The sequence below is a fragment of the Carcharodon carcharias genome, assembly GCF_017639515.1.
Source record: "Carcharodon carcharias isolate sCarCar2 chromosome 19 unlocalized genomic scaffold, sCarCar2.pri SUPER_19_unloc_8, whole genome shotgun sequence".
Lineage (NCBI taxonomy): Eukaryota > Metazoa > Chordata > Chondrichthyes > Lamniformes > Lamnidae > Carcharodon > Carcharodon carcharias.
Window position 1 is genome coordinate 34,484 of NW_024470572.1, and position 25,342 is coordinate 59,825.

The 25,342-nt window shown below is 38.3% G+C and overlaps 1 protein-coding gene across 1 annotated transcript in view; it reads left to right on the plus strand.

The window, feature by feature from the left end:
- Positions 1-25,342, plus strand: part of LOC121273432 (protein PF14_0175-like) — a gene marked incomplete at both ends in the record, with an annotated part of 118,560 nt that overhangs the window by 11,168 nt on the left and 82,050 nt on the right. Inside the window, one exon of the mRNA XM_041180615.1 lies at positions 8,371-8,451. Coding sequence (XP_041036549.1) covers positions 8,371-8,451 — 81 coding nt within the window. The remainder of the gene's footprint in view (positions 1-8,370; positions 8,452-25,342) is intronic.

A 25,342-nucleotide genomic window follows, 5' to 3' on the forward strand; every position in this document is an offset into this window, starting at 1 on the left:
AACGCTCTCAGTATTATCACTCTCAGTAATGTCACTCTCAGCAATACCACTCTCAGTAAAGTCACTCTCAGCAATATCAATCTCTGCAATATCACTCTCAGCAATATCACACTCAGTAATATCACTCTCAGCAATATCACTCTCTGTAATATCACTCTCCGTAATGTCACTCTCAGCAATATCACTCTCAGTAATATATCTCTCAGCAATGTCACTCTCAGCAATATCACTCTCAGTAATGTCACTCGCAGCAATATCACTCTCTTTAATATCACTCTCAGTAGTATAACTCTCAGCAATGTCACTCACAGAAACGTCACTCTCAGTAATATCACTCTCAGTACTGTCATTCTCAGCAATATCACTCTCAGTAATGTCACTGTCAGCAATATCACTCTCAGCCATTTCACTCTCATTAATATCACTCTCAGTAATATCACTCTCAGCAATATCACTTTCAGCAATATCACTCTCAGTAATGTCACTCTCAGTAATGTCACTCTCAGTAATATCACACTCAGTAATATCACTCTCAGCAATGTCACTCACAGAAATGTCACTCTCAGTAACATCACTCTTAGTAATGTCAGTCTCAGCAATATCACTCTCAGTAATGTCACTCTCAGCAATATCACTCTCAGCAATTTCACTCTCAGTAATATCATTCTCAGTAATATCACTCTCAGCAATATCACTCTCAGCAATATCACTCTCAGTAATGTCACTCTCAGTAATGTCACTCTCAGTAATGTCACTCTCAGCAATATCACTCTCAGCAATTTCACTCTCAGTAATATCATTCTCAGTAATATCACTCTCATTAATCTCACTCTCAGCAATATCACACTCAATAATGTCACTCTCAGTAATGTCAGTTTCAGTAATATCACTCGCAGGAATATCACTCTCAGCAATATCTCTCTCCGCAATATCACTCTCAGCAATATCACTCTCAGTTATATCGCTCTCAGTAATATCACTCTCAGCAATATCACTCTCATTAATGTCACAATCAGCAATGTCACGCTCAGTAATGTCACTCTCAGCAATATCACTCTCAGTAATGTCACTCTCAGTAATGTCACGCTCAGTGATGTCACTCTCAGTAATGTCACTCTCAGCAATATCACTCTCAGTAATGTCACTCTCAGTAATGTCACTCTCAGCAATATCACTCTTAGCAATATCACTCTCAGCAATATCACTGTCAGTAATGTCACTATCAGTAATATCATTCTCAGTAAAATCACTCTCAGTAATGTCACTCTCAGTAATATCACTCTCAGTAATGTCACTCTCAGTAATGTCACCTTCAGCAATATTACTCTCAGCAATGTCACTCTCAGCAATATCACTCTTTGTAATGTCACTCTCAGTAATGTCTCTCTCAGCAATATCACTCTCAGTAATGTCACTCTCTGTAATGTCAATCTCAGTTATGTCACTCTCAGTAATATCAATCTCACTAATGTCAATCTCAGTAATATCACTCTCAGTTATATCACTCTCAGTAATGTCACTCTTGGTAATGTCACTCTGGGCAATATCACTCTCAGTAATGTCACTCTCAGTAATGTCACTCTCAGTAATGTCAATCTCAGTAATATCACTCTCATTAATATCACTCTCAGTAATGTCACTCTCAGTAATATTACTCTCAGTAATGTCAATCTCAGTAATATCACTCTCAGTAATATCACTCTCAGCAATGTCACTCTCAGTATTATCACTCTCAGTAATATCACTCTCAGTAATATCATTCTCAGTAATGTCACTCAGCAATATCACTGTCAGCAATATCACTGTCAGCAACATCACTCTCAGTAATATCTCTCTCAGCAATATCTCTCGCAGCAATATCACTCTCAGTAATGTCACTCTCATTAATATCACTCTCAGTAATATCACTCTCAGCAATATCACTCTCAGCAATATCACTCTCAGTAATGTCACTCTCAGTAGTGTCACTCTCAGTAATAGCACTCTCAGTAATGTCACTCTCAATAATTTCACTCTCAGTATTATCACTCTCAGTAATGTCACTCTCAGCAATGCCACTCTCAGTAATATCACTCTCAGTAATATCACTCTCAGCAATATAACTCTCAGCAGTATCACTCTCAGCAATATCACTCTCAGTAAAATCACTCTCAGCAATATCACTCTCAGCAGTATCACTCTCAGTAATATCACTCTCAGCAATGTCACTCTCTGCAATATCACTCTCAGTAATGTCACTCTCAGTAATATCACTCTCAGTAATGTCACTCTCACTAATGTCACTCTCAGCAATATGAATGTCAGCAATAACGCTCTCAGTATTATCACTCTCAGTAATGTCACTCTCAGCAATACCACTCTCAGTAAAGTCACTCTCAGCAATATCAATCTCTGCAATATCACTCTCAGCAATATCACACTCAGTAATATCACTCTCAGCAATATCACTCTCTGTAATATCACTCTCCGTAATGTCACTCTCAGCAATATCACTGTCGGCAATGTCACTCTCAGTATTATCACTCTCAGTAATGTCGCTCTCACTAATGTCACTCTCAGCAATATGAATGTCAGCAATAACGCTCTCAGTATTATCACTCTCAGTAATGTCACTCTCAGCAATACCACTCTCAGTAAAGTCACTCTCAGCAATATCAATCTCTGCAATATCACTCTCAGCAATATCACACTCAGTAATATCACTCTCAGCAATATCACTCTCTGTAATATCACTCTCCGTAATGTCACTCTCAGCAATATCACTCTCGGCAATGTCACTCTCAGTATTATCACTCTCAGTAATGTCACTCTCCGCAATATCACTCTCAGTAATATATCTCTCAGCAATGTCACTCTCAGCAATATCACTCTCAGTAATGTCACTCTCAGCAATATCACTCTCAAAATGTCTCTCTCAGCAATATCACTCGCAGCAATATCACTCTCTTTAATATCACTCTCAGTAGTATAACTCTCAGCAATGTCACTCACAGAAACGTCACTCTCAGTAATATCACTCTCAGTACTGTCAGTCTCAGCAATATCACTCTCAGTAATGTCACTCTCAGCAATATCACTCTCAGCCATTTCACTCTCATTAATATCACTCTCAGTAATATCACTCTCAGCAATATCACTTTCAGCTGTATCAATCTCAGTAATGTCACTCTCAGTAATGTCACTCTCAGTAATATCACACTCAGTAATATCACTCTCAGCAATGTCACTCACAGAAATGTCACTCTCAGTAACATCACTCTCAGTAATGTCACTCTCAGCAATATCACTCTCAGCAATTTCACTCTCATTAATATCACTCTCAGTAATATCACTCTCAGCAATATCACTTTCAGCAATATCACTCTCAGTAATGTCACTCTCAGTAATGTCACTCTCAGTAATATCACACTCAGTAATATCACTCTCAGCAATGTCACTCAGAAATGTCACTCTCAGTAACATCACTCTCAGTAATGTCAGTGTCAGCAATATCACTCTCAGTAATGTCACTCACAGCAATATCACTCTCAGCAATTTCACTCTCAGTAATATCATTCTCAGTAATATCACTCTCAGCAATATCACTCTCAGCAATATCACTCTCAGTAATGTCACTCTCAGTAATGTCACTCTCAGCAATATCACTCTCAGTAATGTCACTCTCAGTAATATCACTCTCATTAACCTCACTCTCAGCAATATCACACTCAGTAATGTCACTCTCAGTAATGTCAGTCTCAGCAATATCACTCGCAGGAATATCACTCTCAGCAATATCTCTCTCCGCAATATCACTCTCAGCAATATCACTCTCAGTTATATCACTCTCAGTAATATCGTTCTCAGCAATATCACTCTCATTAATGTCACTCTCAGCAATGTCACGCTCAGTAATGTCACTCTTAGCAATATCACTCTCAGCAATATCACTCTCAGTAATGTCACTATCAGTAATATCACTCTCAGTAATATCACTCTCAGTAATGTCACTCTCTGTAATATCACTCTCAGTAATGTCACTCTCAGTAATGTCACCTTCAGCAATATTACTCTCAGCAATGTCACTCTCAGCAATATCACTCTTTGTAATGTCACTCTCAGTAATGTCTCTCTCAGCAATATCACTCTCAGTAATGTCACTCTCTGTAATGTCACTCTCAGTTATGTCACTCTCTGTAATATCACTCTCAGTAATGTCAATCTCAGTAATATCACTCTCAGTTATATCACTCTCAGTAATGTCACTCTTAGTAATGTCACTCTGAGCAATATCACTCTCAGTAATGTCACTCTTAGTAATGTCCCTCTCTGTAACGTCACTCTCAGTAATATCATTCTCAGTAATATCACTCTCAGCAATATCACTCTCAGCAATGTCACTCTCAGTATTATCACTCTCAGTAATGTCACTCTCCGCAATATCACTCTCAGTAATATATCTCTCAGCAATGTCACTCTCAGCAATATCACTCTCAGCAATATCACTCGCAGCAATATCACTCTCTTTAATATCACTCTCAGTAGTATAACTCTCAGCAATGTCACTCACAGAAACGTCACTCTCAGTAATATCACTCTCAGTACTGTCAGTCTCAGCAATATCAATCTCAGTAATGTCACTCTCAGCACATCACTCTCAGCCATTTCACTCTCATTAATATCACTCTCAGTAATATCACTCTCAGCAATACCACTTTCAGCAATATCACTCTCAGTAATGTCACTCTCAGTAATGTCACTCTCAGTAATATCACACTCAGTAATATCACTCTCAGCAATGTCACTCACAGAAATGTCACTCTCAGTAACATCACTCTCAGTAATGTCACTCTCAGCAATATCACTCTCAGTAATGTCACTCTCAGCAATATCACTGTCAGCAATATCACTCTCAGTAATGTCACTCTCAGTAATATCACTCTCATTAATCTCACTCTCAGCAATATCACACTCAGTAATGTCACTCTCAGTAATGTCAGTCTGAGTAATATCACTCGCAGGAATATCACTGTCAGCAATATCTCTCTCCGCAATATCACTGTCAGCAATATCACTCTCAGTTATATCACTCTCAGTAATATCACTCTCAGCAATATCACTCTCATTAATGTCACACTCAGCAATGTCACGCTCAGTATTGTCACTCTCAGCATTATCACTCTCAGTAATGTCACTCTCAGCAATATCACTCTTAGCAATATCACTCTCAGCAATATCACTGTCAGTAATGTCACTATCAGTAATATCATTCTCAGTAAAATCACTCTCAGTAATGTCACTCTCAGTAATATCACTCTCAGTAATGTCACTCTCGGTAATGTCACCTTCAGCAATATTACTCTCAGCAATGTCACTCTCAGCAATATCACTCTTTGTAATGTCACTCTCAGTAATGTCTCTCTCAGCAATATCACTCTCAGTAATGTCACTCTCTGTAATGTCACTCTCAGTTATGTCACTCTCAGTAATATCAATCTCACTAATGTCAATCTCAGTAATATCACTCTCAGTTATATCACTCTCAGTAATGTCACTCTTGGTAATGTCACTCTGAGCAATATCACTCTCAGTAATGTCACTCTCAGTAATGTCACTCTCAGTAATGTCAATCTCAGTAATATCACTCTCATTAATATCACTCTCAGTAATGTCACTCTCAGTAATATTACTCTCAGTAATGTCAATCTCAGTAATATCACTCTCAGTAATATCACTCTCAGCAATGTCACTCTCAGTATTATCACTCTCAGTAATATCACTCTCAGTAATATCATTCTCAGTAATGTCACTCAGCAATATCACTGTCAGCAATATCACTGTCAGCAACATCACTCTCAGTAATATCTCTCTCAGCAATATCTCTCGCAGCAATATCACTCTCAGTAATGTCACTCTCATTAATATCACTCTCAGTAATATCACTCTCAGCAATATCACTCTCAGCAATATCACTCTCAGTAATGTCACTCTCAGTAGTGTCACTCTCAGTAATAGCACTCTCAGTAATGTCACTCTCAATAATTTCACTCTCAGTATTATCACTCTCAGTAATGTCACTCTCAGCAATGCCACTCTCAGTAATATCACTCTCAGTAATATCACTCTCAGCAATATAACTCTCAGCAGTATCACTCTCAGCAATATCACTCTCAGTAAAATCACTCTCAGCAATATCACTCTCAGCAATATTACTCTCAGTAATTTCACTCTCAGTAATGTCACTCTCAGTAATATCACTCTCAGTAATGTCACTCTCAGTAATGTCACTCTCAGCAATATCACTCTCAGCAGTATCACTCTCAGTAATATCACTCTCAGCAATGTCACTCTCTGCAATATCACTCTCAGTAATGTCACTCTCAGTAATATCACTCTCAGTAATGTCACTCTCACTAATGTCACTCTCAGCAATATGAATGTCAGCAATAACGCTCTCAGTATTATCACTCTCAGTAATGTCACTCTCAGCAATACCACTCTCAGTAAAGTCACTCTCAGCAATATCAATCTCTGCAATATCACTCTCAGCAATATCACACTCAGTAATATCACTCTCAGCAATATCACTCTCTGTAATATCACTCTCCGTAATGTCACTCTCAGCAATATCACTGTCGGCAATGTCACTCTCAGTATTATCACTCTCAGTAATGTCACTCTCCGCAATATCACTCTCAGTAATATATCTCTCAGCAATGTCACTCTCAGCAATATCACTCTCAGTAATGTCACTCTCAGCAATATCACTCTCAAAATGTCTCTCTCAGCAATATCACTCGCAGCAATATCACTCTCTTTAATATCACTCTCAGTAGTATAACTCTCAGCAATGTCACTCACAGAAACGTCACTCTCAGTAATATCACTCTCAGTACTGTCAGTCTCAGCAATATCACTCTCAGTAATGTCACTCTCAGCAATATCACTCTCAGCCATTTCACTCTCATTAATATCACTCTCAGTAATATCACTCTCAGCAATATCACTTTCAGCTGTATCAATCTCAGTAATGTCACTCTCAGTAATGTCACTCTCAGTAATATCACACTCAGTAATATCACTCTCAGCAATGTCACTCACAGAAATGTCCTCTCAGTAACATCTCTCTCAGTAATGTCACTCTCAGCAATATCACTCTCAGCAATTTCACTCTCATTAATATCACTCTCAGTAATATCACTCTCAGCAATATCACTTTCAGCAATATCACTCTCAGTAATGTCTCTCTCAGTAATGTCACTCTCAGTAATATCACACTCAGTAATATCACTCTCAGCAATGCCACTCAGAAATGTCACTCTCAGTAACATCACTCTCAGTAATGTCAGTGTCAGCAATATCACTCTCAGTAATGTCACTCACAGCAATATCACTCTCAGCAATTTCACTCTCAGTAATATCATTCTCAGTAATATCACTCTCAGCAATATCACTCTCAGCAATATCACTCTCAGTAATGTCACTCTCAGTAATGTCACTCTCAGCAATATCACTCTCAGTAATGTCACTCTCAGTAATATCACTCTCAATCTCACTCTCAGCAATATCACACTCAGTAATGTCACTCTCAGTAATGTCAGTCTCAGCAATATCACTCGCAGGAATATCACTCTCAGCAATATCTCTCTCCGCAATATCACTCTCAGCAATATCACTCTCAGTTATATCACTCTCAGTAATATCGTTCTCAGCAATATCACTCTCATTAATGTCACTCTCAGCAATGTCACGCTCAGTAATGTCACTCTTAGCAATATCACTCTCAGCAATATCACTCTCAGTAATGTCACTATCAGTAATATCACTCTCAGTAATATCACTCTCAGTAATGTCACTCTCTGTAATATCACTCTCATTAATGTCACTCTCAGCAATGTCACGCTCAGTAATGTCACTCTTAGCAATATCACTCTCAGCAATATCACTCTCAGTAATGTCACTATCAGTAATATCACTCTCAGTAATATCACTCTCAGTAATGTCACTCTCTGTAATATCACTCTCAGTAATGTCACTCTCAGTAATGTCACCTTCAGCAATATTACTCTCAGCAATGTCACTCTCAGCAATATCACTCTGTGTAATGTCACTCTCAGTAATGTCTCTCTCAGCAATATCACTCTCAGTAATGTCACTCTCTGTAATGTCACTCTCAGTTATGTCACTCTCAGTAATATCACTCTCAGTAATGTCAATCTCAGTAATATCACTCTCAGTTATATCACTCTCAGTAATGTCACTCTCAGCAATATCACTATGAGCAATATCACTCTCAGTAATGTCAATCTCAGTAATGTCCCTCTCTGTAACGTCACTCTCAGTAATATCACTCTCAGTAATATCACTCTCAGCAATATCACTCTCAGTAATGTCACTCTCAGTAGTGTCACTCTCAGTAATAGCACTCTCAGTAATGTCACTCTCAATAATTTCACTCTCAGTATTATCACTCTCAGTAATGTCACTCTCAGCAATGCCACCCTCAGTAATATCACTCTCAGTAATATCACTCTCAGCAATATAACTCTCAGCAGTATCACTCTCAGCAATATCACTCTCAGTAATATCACTCTCAGCAATGTCACTCTCAGCAATATTACTCTCAGTAATTTCACTCTCAGTAATGTCACTCTCAGTAATATCACTCTCAGTATGTCACTCTCAGTAATGTCACTCTCAGCAATATCACTCTCAGCAGTATCACTCTCAGTAATATCACTCTCAGCAATGTCACTCTCTGCAATATCACTCTCAGTATATGTCACTCTCAGTAATATCACTCTCAGTAATGTCACTCTCACTAATGTCACTCTCAGCAATATGATGTCAGCAATACGCTCTCAGTATTATCACTCTCAGCAATATCACTGTCAGCAATTTCACTCTCAGTAATGTCACTCTCAGTAATGTCACTCTCAGTAATATCACACTCAGTAATATCACTCTCAGCAATGTCACTCACAGAAATGTCACTCTCAGTAACATCACTCTTAGTAATGTCAGTCTCAGCAATATCACTCTCAGTAATGTCACTCTCAGCAATATCACTCTCAGCAATTTCACTCTCAGTAATATCATTCTCAGTAATATCACTCTCAGCAATATCACTCTCAGCAATATCACTCTCAGTAATGTCACTCTCAGTAATGTCACTCTCAGTAATGTCACTCTCAGCAATATCACTCTCAGCAATTTCACTCTCAGTAATATCATTCTCAGTAATATCACTCTCATTAATCTCACTCTCAGCAATATCACACTCAATAATGTCACTCTCAGTAATGTCAGTTTCAGTAATATCACTCGCAGGAATATCACTCTCAGCAATATCTCTCTCCGCAATATCACTCTCAGCAATATCACTCTCAGTTATATCGCTCTCAGTAATATCACTCTCAGCAATATCACTCTCATTAATGTCACAATCAGCAATGTCACGCTCAGTAATGTCACTCTCAGCAATATCACTCTCAGTAATGTCACTCTCAGTAATGTCACGCTCAGTGATGTCACTCTCAGTAATGTCACTCTCAGCAATATCACTCTCAGTAATGTCACTCTCAGTAATGTCACTCTCAGCAATATCACTCTAAGAAATATCACTCTCAGCAATATCACTGTCAGTAATGTCACTATCAGTAATATCATTCTCAGTAAAATCACTCTCAGTAATGTCACTCTCAGTAATATCACTCTCAGTAATGTCACTCTCAGTAATGTCACCTTCAGCAATATTACTCTCAGCAATGTCACTCTCAGCAATATCACTCTTTGTAATGTCACTCTCAGTAATGTCTCTCTCAGCAATATCACTCTCAGTAATGTCACTCTCTGTAATGTCAATCTCAGTTATGTCACTCTCAGTAATATCAATCTCACTAATGTCAATCTCAGTAATATCACTCTCAGTTATATCACTCTCAGTAATGTCACTCTTGGTAATGTCACTCTGAGCAATATCACTCTCAGTAATGTCACTCTCAGTAATGTCACTCTCAGTAATGTCAATCTCAGTAATATCACTCTCATTAATATCACTCTCAGTAATGTCACTCTCAGTAATATTACTCTCAGTAATGTCAATCTCAGTAATATCACTCTCAGTAATATCACTCTCAGCAATGTCACTCTCAGTATTATCACTCTCAGTAATATCACTCTCAGTAATATCATTCTCAGTAATGTCACTCAGCAATATCACTGTCAGCAATATCACTGTCAGCAACATCACTCTCAGTAATATCTCTCTCAGCAATATCTCTCGCAGCAATATCACTCTCAGTAATGTCACTCTCATTAATATCACTCTCAGTAATATCACTCTCAGCAATATCACTCTCAGCAATATCACTCTCAGTAATGTCACTCTCAGTAGTGTCACTCTCAGTAATAGCACTCTCAGTAATGTCACTCTCAATAATTTCACTCTCAGTATTATCACTCTCAGTAATGTCACTCTCAGCAATGCCACTCTCAGTAATATCACTCTCAGTAATATCACTCTCAGCAATATAACTCTCAGCAGTATCACTCTCAGCAATATCACTCTCAGTAAAATCACTCTCAGCAATATCACTCTCAGCAGTATCACTCTCAGTAATATCACTCTCAGCAATGTCACTCTCTGCAATATCACTCTCAGTAATGTCACTCTCAGTAATATCACTCTCAGTAATGTCACTCTCACTAATGTCACTCTCAGCAATATGAATGTCAGCAATAACGCTCTCAGTATTATCACTCTCAGTAATGTCACTCTCAGCAATACCACTCTCAGTAAAGTCACTCTCAGCAATATCAATCTCTGCAATATCACTCTCAGCAATATCACACTCAGTAATATCACTCTCAGCAATATCACTCTCTGTAATATCACTCTCCGTAATGTCACTCTCAGCAATATCACTGTCGGCAATGTCACTCTCAGTATTATCACTCTCAGTAATGTCACTCTCACTAATGTCACTCGCAGCAATATGAATGTCAGCAATAACGCTCTCAGTATTATCACTCTCAGTAATGTCACTCTCAGCAATACCACTCTCAGTAAAGTCACTCTCAGCAATATCAATCTCTGCAATATCACTCTCAGCAATATCACTCTCAGTAATATCACTCTCAGCAATATCACTCTCTGTAATATCACTCTCCGTAATGTCACTCTCAGCAATATCACTCTCGGCAATGTCACTCTCAGTATTATCACTCTCAGTAATGTCACTCTCCGCAATATCACTCTCAGTAATATATCTCTCAGCAATGTCACTCTCAGCAATATCACTCTCAGTAATGTCACTCTCAGCAATATCACTCTCAAAATGTCTCTCTCAGCAATATCACTCGCAGCAATATCACTCTCTTTAATATCACTCTCAGTAGTATAACTCTCAGCAATGTCACTCACAGAAACGTCACTCTCAGTAATATCACTCTCAGTACTGTCAGTCTCAGCAATATCACTCTCAGTAATGTCACTCTCAGCAATATCACTCTCAGCCATTTCACTCTCATTAATATCACTCTCAGTAATATCACTCTCAGCAATATCACTTTCAGCTGTATCAATCTCAGTAATGTCACTCTCAGTAATGTCACTCTCAGTAATATCACACTCAGTAATATCACTCTCAGCAATGTCACTCACAGAAATGTCACTCTCAGTAACATCACTCTCAGTAATGTCACTCTCAGCAATATCACTCTCAGCAATTTCACTCTCATTAATATCACTCTCAGTAATATCACTCTCAGCAATATCACTTTCAGCAATATCACTCTCAGTAATGTCACTCTCAGTAATGTCACTCTCAGTAATATCACACTCAGTAATATCACTCTCAGCAATGTCACTCAGAAATGTCACTCTCAGTAACATCACTCTCAGTAATGTCAGTGTCAGCAATATCACTCTCAGTAATGTCACTCACAGCAATATCACTCTCAGCAATTTCACTCTCAGTAATATCATTCTCAGTAATATCACTCTCAGCAATATCACTCTCAGCAATATCACTCTCAGTAATGTCACTCTCAGTAATGTCACTCTCAGCAATATCACTCTCAGTAATGTCACTCTCAGTAATATCACTCTCATTAACCTCACTCTCAGCAATATCACACTCAGTAATGTCACTCTCAGTAATGTCAGTCTCAGCAATATCACTCGCAGGAATATCACTCTCAGCAATATCTCTCTCCGCAATATCACTCTCAGCAATATCACTCTCAGTTATATCACTCTCAGTAATATCGTTCTCAGCAATATCACTCTCATTAATGTCACTCTCAGCAATGTCACGCTCAGTAATGTCACTCTTAGCAATATCACTCTCAGCAATATCACTCTCAGTAATGTCACTATCAGTAATATCACTCTCAGTAATATCACTCTCAGTAATGTCACTCTCTGTAATATCACTCTCAGTAATGTCACTCTCAGTAATGTCACCTTCAGCAATATTACTCTCAGCAATGTCACTCTCAGCAATATCACTCTTTGTAATGTCACTCTCAGTAATGTCTCTCTCAGCAATATCACTCTCAGTAATGTCACTCTCTGTAATGTCACTCTCAGTTATGTCACTCTCTGTAATATCACTCTCAGTAATGTCAATCTCAGTAATATCACTCTCAGTTATATCACTCTCAGTAATGTCACTCTTAGTAATGTCACTCTGAGCAATATCACTCTCAGTAATGTCACTCTTAGTAATGTCCCTCTCTGTAACGTCACTCTCAGTAATATCAATCTCAGTAATATCACTCTCAGCAATATCACTCTCAGCAATGTCACTCTCAGTATTATCACTCTCAGTAATGTCACTCTCCGCAATATCACTCTCAGTAATATATCTCTCAGCAATGTCACTCTCAGCAATATCACTCTCAGCAATATCACTCGCAGCAATATCACTCTCTTTAATATCACTCTCAGTAGTATAACTCTCAGCAATGTCACTCACAGAAACGTCACTCTCAGTAATATCACTCTCAGTACTGTCAGTCTCAGCAATATCAATCTCAGTAATGTCACTCTCAGCACATCACTCTCAGCCATTTCACTCTCATTAATATCACTCTCAGTAATATCACTCTCAGCAATATCACTTTCAGCAATATCACTCTCAGTAATGTCACTCTCAGTAATGTCACTCTCAGTAATATCACACTCAGTAATATCACTCTCAGCAATGTCACTCACAGAAATGTCACTCTCAGTAACATCACTCTCAGTAATGTCACTCTCAGCAATATCACTCTCAGTAATGTCACTCTCAGCAATATCACTGTCAGCAATTTCACTCTCAGTAATATCAATCTCAGTAATATCACTCTCATCAATCTCACTCTCAGCAATATCACACTCAGTAATGTCACTCTCAGTAATGTCAGTCTGAGTAATATCACTCGCAGGAATATCACTGTCAGCAATATCTCTCTCCGCAATATCACTGTCAGCAATATCACTCTCAGTTATATCACTCTCAGTAATATCACTCTCAGCAATATCACTCTCATTAATGTCACACTCAGCAATGTCACGCTCAGTATTGTCACTCTCAGCATTATCACTCTCAGTAATGTCACTCTCAGTAATGTCACTCTCAGCAATATCACTCTTAGCAATATCACTCTCAGCAATATCACTGTCAGTAATGTCACTATCAGTAATATCATTCTCAGTAAAATCACTCTCAGTAATGTCACTCTCAGTAATATCACTCTCAGTAATGTCACTCTCGGTAATGTCACCTTCAGCAATATTACTCTCAGCAATGTCACTCTCAGCAATATCACTCTTTGTAATGTCACTCTCAGTAATGTCTCTCTCAGCAATATCACTCTCAGTAATGTCACTCTCTGTAATGTCACTCTCAGTTATGTCACTCTCAGTAATATCAATCTCACTAATGTCAATCTCAGTAATATCACTCTCAGTTATATCACTCTCAGTAATGTCACTCTTTGTAATGTCACTCTGAGCAATATCACTCTCAGTAATGTCACTCTCAGTAATGTCACTCTCAGTAATGTCAATCTCAGTAATATCACTCTCATTAATATCACTCTCAGTAATGTCACTCTCAGTAATATTACTCTCAGTAATGTCAATCTCAGTAATATCACTCTCAGTAATATCACTCTCAGCAATGTCACTCTCAGTATTATCACTCTCAGTAATATCACTCTCAGTAATATCATTCTCAGTAATGTCACTCAGCAATATCACTGTCAGCAATATCACTGTCAGCAACATCACTCTCAGTAATATCTCTCTCAGCAATATCTCTCGCAGCAATATCACTCTCAGTAATGTCACTCTCATTAATATCACTCTCAGTAATATCACTCTCAGCAATATCACTCTCAGCAATATCACTCTCAGTAATGTCACTCTCAGTAGTGTCACTCTCAGTAATAGCACTCTCAGTAATGTCACTCTCAATAATTTCACTCTCAGTATTATCACTCTCAGTAATGTCACTCTCAGCAATGCCACTCTCAGTAATATCACTCTCAGTAATATCACTCTCAGCAATATAACTCTCAGCAGTATCACTCTCAGCAATATCACTCTCAGTAAAATCACTCTCAGCAATATCACTCTCAGCAATATTACTCTCAGTAATTTCACTCTCAGTAATGTCACTCTCAGTAATATCACTCTCAGTAATGTCACTCTCAGTAATGTCACTCTCAGCAATATCACACTCAGCAGTATCACTCTCAGTAATATCACTCTCAGCAATGTCACTCTCTGCAATATCACTCTCAGTAATGTCACTCTCAGTAATATCACTCTCAGTAATGTCACTCTCACTAATGTCACTCTCAGCAATATGACTGTCAGCAATAACGCTCTCAGTATTATCACTCTCAGTAATGTCACTCTCAGCAATACCACTCTCAGTAAAGTCACTCTCAGCAATATCAATCTCTGCAATATCACTCTCAGCAATATCACACTCAGTAATATCACTCTCAGCAATATCACTCTCTGTAATATCACTCTCCGTAATGTCACTCTCAGCAATATCACTGTCGGCAATGTCACTCTCAGTATTATCACTCTCAGTAATGTCACTCTCCGCAATATCACTCTCAGTAATATATCTCTCAGCAATGTCACTCTCAGCAATATCACTCTCAGTAATGTCACTCTCAGCAATATCACTCTCAAAATGTCTCTCTCAGCAATATCACTCGCAGCAATATCACTCTCTTTAATATCACTCTCAGTAGTATAACTCTCAGCAATGTCACTCACAGAAACGTCACTCTCAGTAATATCACTCTCAGTACTGTCAGTCTCAGCAATATCACTCTCAGTAATGTCACTCTCAGCAATATCACTCTCAGCCATTTCACTCTCATTAATATCACTCTCAGTAATATCACTCTCAGCAATATCACTTTCAGCTGTATCAATCTCAGTAATGTCACTCTCAGTAATGTCACTCTCAGTAATATCACACTCAGTAATATCACTCTCAGCAATGTCACTCACAGAAATGTCACTCTCAGTAACATCTCTCTCAGTAATGTCACTCTCAGCAATATCACTCTCAGCAATTTCACTCTCATTAATATCACTCTCAGTAATATCACTCTCAGCAATATCACTTTCAGCAATATCACTCTCAGTAATGTCTCTCTCAGTAATGTCACTCTCAGTAATATCACACTCAGTAATATCACTCTCAGCAATGCCACTCAGAAATGTCACTCTCAGTAACATCACTCTCAGTAATGTCAGTGTCAGCAATATCACTCTCAGTAATGTCACTCACAGCAATATCACTCTCAGCAATTTCACTCTCAGTAATATCATTCTCAGTAATATCACTCTCAGCAATATCACTCTCAGCAATATCACTCTCAGTAATGTCACTCTCAGTAATGTCACTCTCAGCAATATCACTCTCAGTAATGTCACTCTCAGTAATATCACTCTCATTAATCTCACTCTCAGCAATATCACACTCAGTAATGTCACTCTCAGTAATGTCAGTCTCAGCAATATCACTCGCAGGAATATCACTCTCAGCAATATCTCTCTCCGCAATATCACTCTCAGCAATATCACTCTCAGTTATATCACTCTCAGTAATATCGTTCTCAGCAATATCACTCTCATTAATGTCACTCTCAGCAATGTCACGCTCAGTAATGTCACTCTTAGCAATATCACTCTCAGCAATATCACTCTCAGTAATGTCACTATCAGTAATATCACTCTCAGTAATATCACTCTCAGTAATGTCACTCTCTGTAATATCACTCTCAGTAATGTCACTCTCAGTAATGTCACCTTCAGCAATATTACTCTCAGCAATGTCACTCTCAGCAATATCACTCTTTGTAATGTCACTCTCAGTAATGTCTCTCTCAGCAATATCACTCTCAGTAATGTCACTCTCTGTAATGTCACTCTCAGTTATGTCACTCTCTGTAATATCACTCTCAGTAATGTCAATCTCAGTAATATCACTCTCAGTTATATCACTCTCAGTAATGTCACTCTTAGTAATGTCACTCTGAGCAATATCACTCTCAGTAATGTCACTCTTAGTAATGTCCCTCTCTGTAACGTCACTCTCAGTAATATCATTCTCAGTAATATCACTCTCAGCAATATCACTCTCAGCAATGTCACTCTCAGTATTATCACTCTCAGTAATGTCACTCTCCGCAATATCACTCTCAGTAATATATCTCTCAGCAATGTCACTCTCAGCAATATCACTCTCAGCAATATCACTCGCAGCAATATCACTCTCTTTAATATCACTCTCAGTAGTATAACTCTCAGCAATGTCACTCACAGAAACGTCACTCTCAGTAATATCACTCTCAGTACTGTCAGTCTCAGCAATATCAATCTCAGTAATGTCACTCTCAGCACATCACTCTCAGCCATTTCACTCTCATTAATATCACTCTCAGTAATATCACTCTCAGCAATATCACTTTCAGCAATATCACTCTCAGTAATGTCACTCTCAGTAATGTCACTCTCAGCAATATCACACTCAGTAATATCACTCTCAGCAATGTCACTCACAGAAATGTCACTCTCAGTAACATCACTCTCAGTAATGTCACTCTCAGCAATATCACTCTCAGTAATGTCACTCTCAGCAATATCACTGTCAGCAATTTCACTCTCATTAATATCAATCTCAGTAATATCACTCTCAGCAATATCACTCTCAGCAATATCACTCTCAGTAATGTCACTCTCAGTAATGTCACTCTCAGCAATATCACTCTCAGTAATGTCACTCTCAGTAATATCACTCTCATTAATCTCACTCTCAGCAATATCACACTCAGTAATGTCACTCTCAGTAATGTCACTCTCAGTAATATCACTCTCAGCAATATCACTCTCAGCAATATCACTCTCAGTAATGTCACTCTCAGTAATGTCAATCTCAGTAATGTCACTCTCAGTAGCATCACTCTCAGCAATATCACTCTCAGTAATATCACTCTCAGTAATATCACTCTCAATAATGTCACTCTCAGCAATGTCACTCTCAGTAATGTCACTCTCAGTAATGTCACTCTCAGTAATATCACTCTGAGTAATATCACTCTCAGCAATATCACTCTCAGCAATATCACTCTATTTGTAATGTCACTCTCAGCAAAATCATTCTCAGTAATATCACTCTCAGTAATATCACTCTCAGTAATGTCACTCTCAGTAATGTCAATCTGAGTAATGTCACTCTCAGCAATATCACTCTCAGTAATATCACTCTCAGTAATGTCACTCTCAGTAATATCACTCTCAGTAATATCACTCTCAGTAATGTCAATCTCAGTTATGTCAATCTGAGTAATGTCACTCTCAGTAATATCACTCTCAGCTAATGTCAATCTCAGTAATATCACTCTCAGTTATATCACTCTCAGTAATGTCACTCTTGGTAATGTCACTCTGAGCAATATCACTCTCAGTAATGTCACTCTCAGTAATGTCACTCTCAGTAATATCACTCTCATTAATATCACTCTCAGTAATGTCACTCTCAGTAATATTACTCTCAGTAATGTCAATCTCAGTAATATCACTCTCAGTAATATCACTCTCAGCAATGTCACTCTCAGTATTATCACTCTCAGTAATATCACTCTCAGTAATATCATTCTCAGTAATGTCACTCAGCAATATCACTGTCAGCAATATCACTGTCAGCAAAATCACTCTCAGTAATATCTCTCTCAGCAATATCTCTCGCAGCAATATCACTCTCAGTAATGTCACTCTCATTAATATCACTCTCAGTAATATCACTCTCAGCAATATCACTCTCAGCAATATCACTCTCAGTAATGTCACTCTCAGTAGTGTCACTCTCAGTAATAGCACTCTCAGTAATGTCACTCTCAATAATTTCACTCTCAGTATTATCACTCTCAGTAATGTCACTCTCAGCAATGCCACTCTCAGTAATATCACTCTCAGTAATATCACTCTCAGCAATATAACTCTCAGCAGATCACTCTCGCAATATCACTCTCAGTAAATCACTCTCAGCAATATCACTCTCAGCAATATTACTCTCAGTAATTTCACTCTCAGTAATGTCACTCTCAGTAATATCACTCTCAGTAATGTCACTCTCAGTAATGTCACTCTCAGCAATATCACTCTCAGCAGTATCACTCTCAGTAATATCACTCTCAGGCAATGTCACTCTCTGCAATATCACTCTCAGTAATGTCACTCTCAGTAATATCACTCTCAGTAAGTCACTCTCACTAATGTCACTCTCAGCAATATGAATGTCAGCAATAACGCTCTCAGTATTATCACTCTCAGTAATGTCACTCTCAGCAATATCACTCTCAGTAATATCACTCTCAGTAATATCACTCTCAGTAATGTCACTCTCAGCAATATCACTCTCAGTAATGTCACTCTCAGTAATATCACTCTCAGTAAAGTCACTCTCAGTCATGGCACACTCAGCAATATCACTCTCAGTAATGTCACTCTCAGTAATATCACTCTCAGTAATGTCACTCTCAGCAATATCACTCTCACTTATATCACTCTCAGCAATATCACTCTCAGCAATATCACTCTCAGCAATATCACTCTCAGTAATATCACTCTCAGCAATATCACTCGCAGCAATATCACTCTCAGTAATGTCACTCTCAGCAATATCACTCTCAGTTATGTCACTCTCAGTAATATCACTCTCAGTAATGTCAATCTCAGTAATATCACTCTCAGCAATATCACTCTCAGTAATATCACTCTCAGTAATGTCACTCTCAGTAATGTCACTCTCAGCAATATCACTCTCAGTAATGTCACTCTCAGCAATATCACTCTCAGCAATATCACTCTCAGCAATATCACTCTCAGTATATCACTCTCAGCAATATCACTCTCAGTAATGTCACTCTCAGTAATGTCACTCTCAGTAATATCACTCTCAGTAATGTCACCCTCAGTAATGTCACTCTCAGTAATGTCACTCTCAGTAATGTCACTCTCAGTAATATCACTCTCAGTAATGTCAATCTCAGTAATATCACTCTCAGTAATATCACTCTCAGTAATATCACTCTCAGCAATATCACTCTCAGCAATATCTCTCTCAGTAATGTCACTCTCAGTAATGTCACACTCAGTAGTATCACTCTCAGCAATGTCACTCCAGAAACGTCACTCTCAGTAATATCACTCTCAGTACTGTCACTCTCAGTAATATCACACTCAGCAATATCACTCGCAGCAATATCACTCTCAGTAATTTCACTCTCATTAATATCACTCTCAGTAATATCACTCTCAGCAATATCACACTCAGCAATGTCTCTCTCAGTAATGTCACTCTCAGTAATGTCACTCTCAGTAATATCACACTCAGTAATATCACTCTCAGCAATGTCACTCACAGAAATGTCACTTCTCAGTAACATCTCTCTCAGTAATGTCACTCTCAGCAATATCACTCTCAGCAATTTCACTCTCATTAATATCACTCTCAGTAATATCACTCTCAGCAATATCACTTTCAGCAATATCACTCTCAGTAATGTCTCTCTCAGTAATGTCACTCTCAGTAATATCACACTCAGTAATATCACTCTCAGCAATGCACTCAGAAATGTCACTCTCAGTAACATCACTCTCAGTAATGTCAGTGTCAGCAATATCACTCTCAGTAATGTCACTCAGCAATATCACTGTCAGCAATATCACTGTCAGCAATATCACTCTCAGTAATATCACTCTCAGCAATATCACTCTCAGCAATATCACTCTCAGTAATGTCTCTCTCAGTAATGTCTCTCTCAGCAATATCTCTCTCAGTAATGTCACTCTCTGCAAAGTCACTCTCAGTTATGTCACTCTCAGTAATATCACACTCAGTAATGTCACTCTCAGTAATGTCAGTCTCAGCAATATCACTCGCAGGAATATCACCCTCAGCAATATCACTCTCCGCAATATCACTCTCAGCTATATCACTCTCAGTTATTCACTCTCAGTAATATCGTTCTCAGCAATATCACTCTCATTAATGTCACTTTCAGCAATGTCACGCTCAGTAATGTCACTCTAGCAATATCATTCTCAGCAATATCACTCTCAGTAATGTCACTATCAGTAATATCACTCTCAGTAATATCACTCTCAGTAATGTCACTCTCTGTAATATCACTCTCAGTAATGTATCTCTCAGTAATGTCACCTCAGCAATATTACTCTCAGCAATGTCACTCTCAGCAATATCACTCTTTGTAATGTCACTCTCAGTAATGTCTCTCTCAGCAATATCACTCTCAGTAATGTCACTCTCAGTAATATCACTCTCAGTAATGTCACTCTCATTAATGTCACTCTCTGTAATGTCACTCTCAGTAATGTCAATCTCAGGAATTTCACTCTCAGTAAATTCACTCTCAGTCATGGCACACTCAGCAATATCACTCTCAGTAATGTCACTCTCAGTAATGTCACTCTCAGTAATGTCACTCTCAGCAATATCACTCTCACTTATATCACTCTCAGCAATATCACTCTCAGCCATATCACTCTCAGCAATATCACTCTCAGTAATGTCACTCTCAGCAATATCACTCTCAGCAATATCACTCTCAGCAATGTCACTCTCAGCAATATCACTCTCAGCAATATCACTCTCAGCAATATCACTCTCAGTAATTTCACTCTCAGTAATATCACTCTCAGTAATGTCACTCTCAGTAATGTCACTCTCAGTAATATCACTCTCAGTAATATCACTCTCAGTAATATCACTCTCAGTAATGTCACTCTCAGTAATATCACTCTCAGTAATATCACTCTCAGTAATATCACTCTCAGCTAATATCACTCTCAGCAATGTCACTCTCAGCAATATCACTCTCAGTAATGTCACTCTCAGTAATATCACTCTCAGTAATATCACTCTCAGCAATGTCACTCTCAGCAATTTCACTCTCAGTAATATCACTCTCAGCAATATCACTCTCAGTAATATCACTCTCAGTAATATCACTCTCAGTAAGTCACTCTCAGTAATAGTCACTCTCAGCAATATCACTCTCAGTAATTTCACTCTCAGCAATATCACTCTCAGTAATATCACTCTCAGCAATATCACTCTCAGAATGTCACTCTCAGTAATATCACTCTCAGCAATATCACTCTCAGCAATATCACTCTCAGCAATATCACTCTCAGTAATATCACTCTCAGCAATATCACTCTCAGCAATATCACTCTCAGTAATATCAGCCTCAGTAATATCACTCTCAGTAATATCACTCTCAGTAATATCACTCTCAGTAATGTCACTCTCAGCAATATCACTCTCAGTAATGTCACTCTCAGTAATGTCACTCTCAGCAATATCACTCTCAGTAATGTCACTCTCAGCAATATCACTCTCAGTAATGTCACTCTCAGCAATATCACCTCTCAGTAATGTCACTCTCAGTAAATGTCACTCTCAGTAATAGTCACTCTCAGTAATGTCACTCTCAGTAATATCACTCTCAGAATATCACTCTCAGCAATATCACTCTCAGTAATGTCACTCTCAGTAATGTCACTCTCAGTAATGTCACTCTCAGTAATATCACTCTCAGTAATAGTCACTCTCAGCTAATGTCACTCTCAGCTAATATCACTCTCAGTAATATCACTCTCAGTAATTTCACTCTCAGTAATATCACTCTCAGTAATTCACTCTCAGTAATGTCACTCTCAGGTAATATCACTCTCAGTAATATCACTCTCAGTAATTTCTTTCTCAGTAATATCACTCTCAGCAATTTCACTCTCAGCAATATCACTCTCAGTAATATCACTCTCAGTAATGTCACTCTCAGTAATATCACTCTCAGTAATGTCAATCTCAGTAATATCACTCTCAGTAATATCACTCTCAGCAATGTCACTCTCAGTAATATCACTCTCAGTAATATCACTCTCAGTAATATCACTCTCAGTAATGTCACTCAGCAATATCACTGTCAGCAATATCACTGTCAGCAATATCACTCTCAGTAATATCTCTCTCAGCAATATCACTCTCAGCAATATCACTCTCAGTAATGTCACTCTCAGTAATATCACTCTCAGTATATCACTCTCAGCAATATCACTCTCAGCAATATCACTCTCAGTAATGTCACTCTCAGTAGTGTCACTCTCAGTAATAGCACTCTCAGTAATGTCACTCTCAGATAATTTCACTCTCAGTAATATCACTCTCAGTAATGTCACTCTCAGCAATTCACTCTCAGTAATATCACTCTCAGTAATATCACTCTCAGCAATATAACTCTCAGCATTATCACTCTCAGCAATATCACTCTCAGTAAAATCACTCTCAGCAATATCACTCTCAGCAATATTACTCTCAGTAATTTCACTCTCAGTAATGTCACTCTCAGTAATATCACTCTCAGTAATGTCACTCTCAGTAATGTCACTCTCAGCAATATCACTCTCAGCAGTATCACTCTCAGTAATATCACTCTCAGCAATGTCACTCTCTGCAATATCACTCTCAGTAATGTCACTCTCAGTAATATCACTCTCAGTAATGTCACTCTCACTAATGTCACTCTCAGCAATATGAATGTCAGCAATAACGCTCTCAGTATTATCACTCTCAGTAATGTCACTCTCAGCAATACCACTCTCAGTAAAGTCACTCTCAGCAATATCAATCTCTGCAATATCACTCTCAGCAATATCACACTCAGTAATATCACTCTCAGCAATATCACTCTCTGTAATATCACTCTCCGTAATGTCACTCTCAGCAATATCACTCTCAGTAATGTCACTCTCAGCTAATGATCACTCTCAGCAATATCACTCTCAGCTAATTCACTCTCAGTAATATCACTCTCAGTAATGTCACTCTCAGCAATATCACTCTCAGTAATATCACTCTCAGCAATATCACTCTCAGTAATGTCACTCTCAGCAATATCACTCTCAGTAATATCACTCTCAGTAATATCACTCTCAGCAATGTCACTCTCAGCAATATCATTCTCAGCAATATCACTCTCAGTAATGTCACGCTCAGTAATGTCACTCTCAGTAATATCACTCTCAGTAATGTCACTCTCAGCAATGTCACTCTCAGTAATATCACTCTCAGTAATATCACTCTCAGTAATATCACTCTCAGTAATATCACTCTCAGCAATATCACTCTCAGTAAATATCACTCTCAGTAATATCACTCTCAGTAATATCACTCTCAGCAATATCACTCTCAGCAATATCACTCTCAGAAAGTCACTCTCAGCAATATCACTCTCAGTAATGTCACTGTCAGCATATCACTCTCAGCCAATTTTCACTCTCATTAATATCACTCTCAGTAATATCACTCTCAGCAATATCACTTTCAGCAATATCACTCTCAGTAATGTCACTCTCAGTAATGTCACTCTCAGTATATCACACACAGTAATATCACTCTCAGCAATGTCCACTCACAGAAATGTCACTCTCAGTAACATCACTCTTAGTATGTCAGTCTCAGCAATATCACTCTCAGTAATGTCACTCTCAGCAATATCACTCTCAGCAATTTCACTCTCAGTAATATCATTCTCAGTAATATCACTCTCAGCAATATCACTCTCAGCAATATCACTCTCAGTAATGTCACTCTCAGTAATGTCACTCTCAGCAATATCCACTTTCAGTAATGTCCACTTCTCAGTAATATCACTCTCATTAATCTCACTCTCAGCCTATCACACTCAATAATGTCACTCTCCGTAATGTCAGTTTCAGTAATATCGTCTCGCAGAATATCACTCTCAGCAATATCACTCTCAGCAATATCACTCTCAGCAATATCACTCTCAGTAATATCACTCTCAGTAATATCACTCTCAGCAATATCACTCTCAGTAATGTCACTCTCAGTAATGTCAATCTCAGTAATGTCACTCTCAGCAATATCACTCTCAGCAATATCACTCTCAGTAATGTCACACACTCTCAGTAATATCACTCTCAGTAATATCACTCTCAGTAATATCATTCTCAGTAATATCACTCTCAGTAATGTCACTCTCAGTAATGTCACTCTCAGCAATATCACTCTCAGCAATATCACTCTCAGCAATATCACTCTCAGTAATGTCACTCTCAGTAATGTCACTCTCAGCAATATCACTCTCAGTAATGTCACTCTCAGTAATGTCACTCTCAGTAATGTCACTCTCAGTAATATCACTCTCAGTAATGTCACTCTCAGTAATATCACTCTCAGTAATATCACTCTCAGTAATGTCACTCTCAGTAATGTCACTCTCAGCAATATCACTCTCAGTAATAGTCACTCTTAGTAATGTCCCTCTCAGTAACGTCACTCTCAGTAATATCATCTCAGTAATATCACTCTCAGTAATATCACTCTCAGCAATGTCACTCTCAGTATTATCACTCTCAGTAATGTCACTCTCAGCAATATCACTCTCAGTAATATATCTCTCAGCAATGTCACTCTCAGCAATATCACTCTCAGCAATATCACTCGCAGCAATATCACTCTCATTAATATCACTCTCAGTAGTATAACTCTCAGCAATGTCACTCTCAGAAACGTCACTCTCAGTAATATCACTCTCAGTACTGTCAGTCTCAGCAATATCACTCTCAGTAATGTCACTCTCAGCAATATCACTCTCAGCCATTTCACTCTCATTAATATCACTCTCAGTAATATCACTCTCAGCAATATCACTTTCAGCAATATCACTCTCAGTAATGTCACTCTCAGTAATGTCACTCTCAGTAATATCACACTCAGTAATATCACTC